Source organism: Fukomys damarensis, unplaced genomic scaffold (genome assembly GCF_012274545.1).
Source record: "Fukomys damarensis isolate Sample0158 unplaced genomic scaffold, DMR_v1.0_HiC HiC_scaffold_23, whole genome shotgun sequence".
NCBI classification, from domain to species: Eukaryota; Metazoa; Chordata; class Mammalia; order Rodentia; family Bathyergidae; genus Fukomys; species Fukomys damarensis.
In genome coordinates this window covers 19,672,074-19,680,562 of record NW_022900935.1, presented here as the reverse complement: position 1 = coordinate 19,680,562, position 8,489 = coordinate 19,672,074, and the positions used below count along the sequence as shown (strand labels likewise).

Below are 8,489 nucleotides of genomic sequence, written 5' to 3'. Positions count from 1 at the left end.
GGATGAAAGGAGAGGGAAAGGAGTAAACCTGGGAAAAAATTAAATAATATGGAGTGACAGAACCAGCCCAGGAGAACTGGGTGTGGTGTGGACCCCTGTATTTTCCCATCACTCCCGAGGCTGAGCCTGAATAGTGTAGGCCAGTCTGTACTACATAGTGAGACCCTGTTCCAAAAGCAAAACAAAACAAAACAAAAACCCAGCCAAGTCCCATCTCTACCACTTACTGTATAACTTTTAGTCCAGTCATTTTCCCTTTATAAGCTTTAGTTATCTCGTCCATAAACAATAGGTATCTGGCTAAACAAATTGATTTATTTACTAGCTCTTTACTGAAGATACGATCTCCAAGGCAATGTTGTAAGCACTGGGAATATATTGCTTGAGCAAGAGTCCTGCTCTTCCATTACATTCAGAAGCTTACATTCCAGAAGAGAGAAACAGACAATAAACAAGTAAAATTCATGGACAGGATAAGCATACAGTGTTCAGTGCTATGAAGAAAATAAGAATAATGGGATAGGACAGGAAGGGCTTGGTAGTCAGAGAAACCCCCTCTGAGCAGGTGATATTCCACCAAGCCCCAAATATAAGGGGCTGGGTGGTAGTAAAATGTTTCAAATGAGGGTAATAGCAAGAACAGTGCCCTTCAAGTTCAGGGAACAGAAATGATGTACCCTTTTGAATTCTAAAAATAGTGGTGCATTGCTTTGTTTAGGGATTTGTATTACAAAACTATTTCTTGGTGGTGAGGGATACCTGCTTCTTAATGGAAGTGGCTGGGGAAGTATAGAGTCTAGAGCCCTGGGGTATGTCTGTCTCGCTTTCTTTCCACAGATCTGGTAGCTCAGCTGGCTCCTTGTGTTGATGCAGCCTCCATTTTAGCTGCAGACTCTAAAAGCAGACTGAGGAGAGCTGCCTCTACCTCTTGTAATTAGGCCCCCAGACCCCTTCCCATCCCTCCTAGCCACCTTTGAACCTGGAGAGACAGGGAGCCAGGGCTTTCAAAACACAAAATTCAGCGTCCTGGTTTTCCTGTCAAAGCAGGAGCCAGAAAATGAAACAGGAAACAGAGTGGAAGGGGCGGGGGTTGGGTAGCAGAGAAGGAAAGGAAAGAGAAATTGCAGGAAAAGTGGAGCTGAAGATCTGGACAAAGTCCTACCTCTAAAAGGGTGCCAGTTGAGATTTTAGAGAACATTCTGAGTTGTCACAAAAGATTTTTGAGGGAATCTGGTGTGGACAGAACCCTGAAAATACATGGCTTTTTTTTTTTTCTTTTGTGAATTCACAGTACAAGGACAGTCCATTTCTCAATTTTATCTTTGCAAATAGAGTGCTGCTTAGAGCCTTATAAGCTTCTAGAGATTCAAGTCACAACCTTGGGTCCCAGTCACAAGAGTGCCCTGAGACTTTGCCATTTTACTCACAGGGCTCTGGAGCTGAAAAAAAAAAAAAAATGCATGCCACTGAAAAACCTGGGAGAAGAAGCCTTCTAAACTTCATTTTTTTTTCTTTCTCCATCACAAAACCACTAAAATATACATTCATCCACTTTACACACAACAAATATTTGGGGTTAGGTCTCAGGACCTGAAATGCGTTACAAAGAATCAAAAGATATAGTCCGAACCACCCCCTGCCCCCTCCACCTCCCCAAGAATTGAAGTGGACTAGTTTTCTTTGCCTGGAGAGACAGCAGCCATCTCTTTGTTCCCACCCACATTAGTGGCTGTTGGAGAAGATAAACCCCTCCCTGGAGCAGGGCTGTGGCCAGAGGCTAACTCAGACCCTAGCTTCGTTTTGGAAGGCAGATAACTGAAACCACAGAAGGCTTTGGAATCCCAAGAAACGAAATCCACCAACGGAGAAGGATTTATCATCTGTTTCCTTTAAAGAGGGTGCAAAGTTGTTCTAACAGTTTCCGTTACAGAGGCACCAACTGGCTACTCCTCCCTAACAGACGGTTTTGTTGAGTTAGCTTCCTTTTATTTGGTCCAATTTCCTATGAGAGAAACTGCTTGAGTGAGGGGAGGAGTCCTAGAGGTGTCTCTAAGGTTTCCCCGCACCATTCTCAGGGAGCCACCTGAGGTGGGGCTGAGTACTGAAGCAAGATAGAGGGTAGCAAGGAAGGGAAAGTCAAGGGGACCCCCCACTTTGTTCACACCCAGGACACAGGGTACCCCTGCTGGCCAAGAAACCCCAAAAAGGCTTTTCTTTGACTCTTCAGAGAAAACCTGTTGTGTACCAGGCACTGTGCTGAGCTGTTTTTGCCTGTCAGAAAGGAAAGCAAGGCTCTGGCTTCTGTGAAGAGGAAGCGGGGCACTCCAACTACAAGAGCCTCAGCCCACATTGGAAACTCAGTGAACGGGGTAAGAGCACTGAGTCTGAGACTGCAGCCCCGGCGTACTACTGAAGGCGCGGAAGGGAGCTGAGAGGAAGTCGAAGTGCGAGGAAGAATTCCTCAGGTGACACCAAGGCGGGAAGATGCTCCGCAGCGCTAAACCGAGCCGAGGTCCCCGCCCCGCTCTCCTGGAGTCAACATGGCCGTCGCCGAGAGAGGCGGGACAACGCCGAGTCCGGGCAGGAGCGGGGCGGAGCCGCCGTCGGCGGAGGCAGCGCGCAGGTGCGGTCAGCTCTGGCCCCGGATGGAGGTGCTGCGATTCGGTTCCCGCCGGAGCAGTTGGGATGGACAGGCACCGAAGACCAGGGCACCCGTTCTCCAGTCTTGGATCTCTGGGAGGGAAGAAAGCTGTCAAAAGGAGGCTTAGAGAAATGAGGCGAAGGCTGCGGAGAAGCGTGGAGCCCCGCCTCTCCGCCATAACGTCCTCGGGCGCCGCCTCTTCCTTTACGGCCTCCCGCCCTCGCCTGCTTCCGGCCCTGTTCCTGGTCCGGACTCCGCTGGCTCCCTCGGGAGTAGCTCTTGGGCCGAGGCTCCTTTGGAATGAGGGTTGGGGCTATGTCCCCGGTAGGGACTGTCCGAAAGGAGCAGGCTAGCACGGGCTTCAGACACGGCTGAAGGGACTCCTGGCTCGAGACGGCCCGCGAGGCCTTAGGCCCTGAGGACGCTGGGTTAGACCGATGCCGCCCCACCGAAGATGTCAGTCTTACTCAGAGGGTCCAGTTCGTAGGCTTTTCCAAATTCTCAGGGCATACTGAAAGCATACAGCAAGAGCATGCTGTCATTGGAGGAAGTACTGGGCTAGGCCTTGGACTTGGCGTGTAATCAATCCTGTGTGGGAAAGAGCACGTACTCTTTGGCTGTGGGTGATGTTTCAGAGGCAAGAGAAGATGAGGGTCAAATTGTGGGTGTGTCGCTTGGCCCCAGTGAGCCTCAGTTTCCACGTCCATAAAATGGCGATGGTAATTATACAGTCCTTACTGTCTCTAATGAGATCTTTGGATCCTGTTTATCTCATGGGAAAATAAAAGTGAAACTAGTTGATCTGTAAATGCCTTGCCATAAAGCGAGCCTGATTTGGCCAGGGACTTGATGGGAAGTGAGGCTGGAAAATAGCTGGAAGGGAGAATTGATTGGCTTTCTTTTGCTTTTACTTGGTTTACCTTAAACTAAGTGGGATACAAGTCTGTGGTCGCTGAGGCCAGAATTTGACCCTGTAAAGGAAGAATGCAAGTCTGGTCACGAGGCAGAGGTGGGTTAAGCACTTTTTCTGTTCCCAACTTCTCTTCTGCATGGGGGTGGAAGTTAAGGAAGGGAAAATTGTGAATTCGCCCTAGAATAGAGGAACAGCGTGTCAGGTCGGGTGTGCCTATTTCTGTGATTTCTCTCGATTCCACGAGTGAGACACTGGAGATACTGAGTAGAATCAGAAAATACCGCTGCCCTCTGGAGTTTTGACTTTAAACTGAATTTTCATGAGCGAAACCAGTGTGGCATTAGGGCCCCTCCCTTCCTCCTGACCTGGTGATGGAGTAAGCAGCAGGCGCCCCCTTGTGCCACGGAGAGAATACTGTTGCTATTAGCCAACCTTGATCCCTTTCTGGACGATTTTATTTTTCTGCAGCTTCTTTTTGTCATTTTGCTCTTTACGTGAAATATGATGGGAGTAATACTTGAGCAGTGACTTTACATCTAGTTAGAGAACTGGTGATGCTGTGTCTTGTCTCTACCTCTTCTGTTTAAGGTGCTTGCTTGAAGAAGCTAGGCATGGTGGCACACACCTGTAATTCCACCTGCTGGGGAGGCTGAAGTAGGAGGATTGCAAATTCAAGCCGAGCCTGAGCAACTTATCAAGAACTTGTCTCAAAATAAATTTTTAGAAATGGCTGATATGTAGCTTGGAAGTAGACTGTTTCAGTCCCCAAGCATATACACAAAATCCTGTTTTTATGTTAATCCCCAGGAATACAGTTATGATATGAAACCCCTGCCTCAAAACCTAAAGAAGTGACAGCAAACCAGGAATGATGGCTCCCACTTGGGATCCCAGCATTCTGGGAGGCTGATACAGGAAGATCAAAAATTTGAGCCCAGCCTGGAAGACTTAGCAAGACCTTGTCTCAAAATAAAAACTAGAAAAAAAGTGCTGGGAGTGTAGTTCATTGCAAAGCCTTACATTTAATCTCTAGTACCACAAGATAAATTTCTAAAAGGCACAGGACAGTGAGGGCATAGCACATTTTTAGAGAGACTATGAGAATTCCAAGAACAGCTGAAACCTAGAGGTTTGATAGGTATTGTCCAGATAAAAAAAAAGAAAGAAGTGGGCCAGGGATTTAGCTCAGTGGCACTGTGCCTGCCTTGCAAGCACAAGGTCTTGAGTTTGATCCCTGGTACCAGAAAAAAAATTTTTGTTTTTTTTTAGGCTAATTCTTTACCCCGAATCAATGAGGTACTTCTAATGCTCTTGCCTTCCTTTCTAATTTCCTAGGCTGGTGTTTGAAAGTTCTGCAGGAACCATTGCTATTAGCTCCAAGAATTGTTTAAAAAAAAATGCGCTGAAGTGCATTCCTTGCCTCAGAGTGGTTTTCAGTTGTTTATATATTGCTGCCACTCGAACAAAGAAACGGAAAATAAGTTTTTCTTCATCCCTAGTAGTAGACTCTGTCTTCACCCTAAGTTTGTTTAAGCAGTGGGAGCTGGCTGAAGTCCTGCTGAGTGGTGGTTTTCTTTTCCTTCTCCACTTAGTTTTACAGACCAGCTGAACACACATCAGAGAGTTCAGCTGGCATGTGTAATCAGTATGGTCTTCCGGAATGGTTTGGGCCCCTCTTTCGGGACTCTAGTTTGGGAGCTAGTGTATTATTCTGGGCAAGAGGAAAAGGGCAAACACCAAATAGCAACCACATCGTAGATTTGTGTAACACTTCACACATTAGGCCGTTTCACCATCATCATAATTTTGTGAGATGGGGGAACAAAAAGATATTCTGATCTCATTTTATACGTAAAGAACTGAGGCTCAGAGAGACTAAGTAAATAAGAATTTATAAGTGACAGAATTTGAATCCGGGTCTTTAGTTCCTGCACAGGAGTACTCAACAGGATTTTAAAGGTTTTCTGTGAGCTTAGTGTTCTAGCTTCAAGCTTCTCTGTATGGAACTGTCCAACACGAATACAGTGCTTCAAAGTGCCACTCTGGTCCCATCTGCCTTCAAGATGCTTTTCCCTCTGGGAAGTTGATAGGCCAATGCCTATCAATCCTTTAGGTTTCAGCTGTTTCTGGAATTTTCTTCCTCCAAGCAGTGTGCTATACTTTCACTTCCCTATGCCTTTTAGAAATTTATCTTGTATTAGAGATTAAATCCTGATTAAGCTTGCCACGATAATACTGAAGGAGGGTGGTTCTTCCTGTAAAGAATGTTTTCAATCATTTGCTTTTAGCCTATATGTGATATTTTCCTCCTTGGGTTTTGGAGTTTAGAGATACAAGGAAGATCAGTCCTGGTACCAGGACACCTGAATTCCTGGTGGGTGAGAAGATGTGGCCCCTGGACCCAAACCGGAAAGAGGTGCTGAGTTTTGCGATACGCTGCCGTGTCCTGACTCTGATGCTACAGGTCAGTCTCAGATCCTTTGTCTTGAACACATTGTTGCTGCATGACTTGCCCAGGCACAAAGATTAGTTCCTATCTCCTTTCTACCTCCCAGGTGTGCCCCTCCATGTGGTTGGAATTATGATACAGACTTTATAATCAAAAAGTGGACATGTTTGAAGGGGGGAGGGGAAGGTGTAGGGAGGGTGGGGACAAGGGGAAAAAATGAGAACCAAGACCTGGCATGTAAAGGTACAAGATCCCAGTAATAAATGTAACTGTACTGTCTACCTAGAATGTACCAATAAATTAAATTTTAAAAAAAGTGGACAGGAAACTTAGAAACAGTATTAACCCTGTTGTACACATGAATAAGCAAAGGCCCCAAAAGTTCATACCATTTTCCAAAGCTGTACAACAAGCTAGAGAAGGACCAAAGTTTATTTTATGATACTAGGGATCAAACTCAGGACTTTGCGCTTGCAATGCAGGCGGCGGCAGACCCCAGGTTTCTTACCTCACAAGGTAATCATCTTTCAAACAGACTTTAATGATCTGACAGTCTTTCCAGCAAACAGTGATGCTTTTAAGATGCGACAGCTCAAAGTATTTCCTGGGTGCCCTCACCAGGACACGGAGCACAGTGTCAGTCAGATGAGGGGAAAAGGTGACACTGTGCAAGTCCTAAGACCACCTGTGTATATTTATTTATCAGTAATGACTTATCTACCCAAGTGTCTCCCCTTGTTGCCTCACCCACAGAAAGTTCTCAGTGCATCTGCCCCTTTGCAGCTCCTTTTCCCCAAAGACTGCCCCTGATGCCTAGCACAGTGCCCAGGGCTTCAGGGTCCTCAGTGCTCATAAATGAATGAATGTTGGGCCGGGGATTTAGCTCAGTGGTGCCACTGCCTGCCTCCCAAGCGCAAGGTCCTGAGTTAAAACCCTAGTACCAAAAAAAAAAAAAAAAAAAGAGTGAATGTTGTTAACTGTATGCCAATACCTAGACATGTTACATTAACATAATTATGCATGCTTTTATATCACCAGTACCATTCTCTCTGAGGTACCTGGCTGGTAGCTGGGTGTGGTGGCGCACGCCTATAATCCCAGCACTTGGGAGGCTGAGGCAGGAGGATCGCTGTGAGTTCGAGACCAGCCTGGGCTACATAGTGAGTTCCAGGTCAGTCTCAAGTACATAGTGAGACCCTGTCTAAAAAAAAAAAAAAGCCTGAAAAATAGGGTTATATAGGGCTGGGGATTTAACTCAGTGGTTCCGCCACCTGCCTTGTGAGCACGAGGACCTGAATTTGATCCCCAGTGCCAAAAAAAAAAAAAGGGTTATGCTGTTATTGCCAGGCTGGGGAAACTGACTCAATGACTAAACCAGCATCAGCTGTTTTTGGCAGAACCAAAAGAACAATACTGCAAGTCAGCATCTAGAATAAGGAACAGGACAGCTGAATTCTAATTCAGTTGGAGATTTTGGAAACAGCAAATTCCTCAATTCCAGAAGTTCATTCAACCACCAAAATTTTATTAAGTACCTATTGTATTCTAAGAAATGCTATGTGGTGAGTGCAGAATGTTCTTAGCAGGGCATAATCCCAGCTTTGAGGGAGGATGAGTCAAGAGGGTTGCAAGTTTGAGTTCTGCATGTGCAATTTAGATCCTGTCTCATACTAAAAAATAAAATGGGCTAGGGTTATAGCTCAGTGGTAGAGCAACCCTGTGTTTAGTTCCCAGTACTACAAAAAACAAGCGAAAAGAATCCACAAAAAACAGTTGTCTCTTTTCTCTTAAGTAGTTGACAGTCTAATGGGGAAAATGACATTTAAACATTAGAAATGAACCCAGGCCAGGGATTTAGCTCAGTGGTTCTGGCGCCTGCCTCACAAGTGCAAGGGCCTGAGTTTGATCCCCAGTACCAAAAAAATGAGCCAGGCATGGTGGTACATGCCTATAATCCCAACACTGGGAGGCAGGAGGATCCCCATGAGTTTGAGGCTACCCTGTCTCAAAAAACAAAAAAATTTCATTATCTCCTCCCTCTATCCCCACTATTTCTAGCTTTAAAGCACATACCATCAACTGTAGCAATATCCTCAGTTACTCTTCATAATTGCTGCCATCTCTATCAGTGACAGTTATTCCTTGAAAGTTTAGCTCATGGTTCACTGTCACTGTGTCCTGTCCATTGTCACACTGCCCCTCTGATTCTGTTGATGTCTTTGTGGTTTCATTGTGCCCTGGTCTCTCACTTCCTTGTCCTCACCACTCTCATTCTATCACCCTGTATTCCCAAGCCCTGCCAGATAATCTGTTTTAATCATCCCATCTGTGAACCCACGCTCGCCTGTCTCTCCATCTGACTCCTATTACCCTAGTTCTAGCCTCTTAGGAGTTATAATCCATTGACTTCCCACTGTTTGCCTACCCAACCTCTCATGGCTTTGCCTCTCCCTCCCTCTCCCTCCCTCTCCCTCCCTCTCTCTCTC

General features: G+C 46.0%; 1 protein-coding gene across 6 annotated transcripts in view; it reads left to right on the top strand.

The window, feature by feature from the left end:
* The first annotated feature begins 2,599 nt into the window (after window positions 1–2,599).
* The window catches only part of Pigv (phosphatidylinositol glycan anchor biosynthesis class V), an 11,674-nt gene continuing 5,784 nt past the window's right edge, over window positions 2,600–8,489 (top strand). The window contains exons 1-3 of one of the 6 annotated variants that reach the window (XM_010632982.3): window positions 2,600–3,097; window positions 3,573–3,650; window positions 5,883–6,018. In XM_010632982.3, coding sequence (XP_010631284.1) covers window positions 5,941–6,018 — 78 coding nt within the window. In that variant the 5' untranslated portion in view covers window positions 2,600–3,097; window positions 3,573–3,650; window positions 5,883–5,940. Of the gene's footprint in view, window positions 3,361–3,572; window positions 3,651–5,877; window positions 6,019–8,489 lie in introns of all 6 variants that reach the window. The other 5 variants (XM_010632974.3, XM_010632961.3, XM_010632990.3 and 2 more) reach the window with 5 other exon arrangements.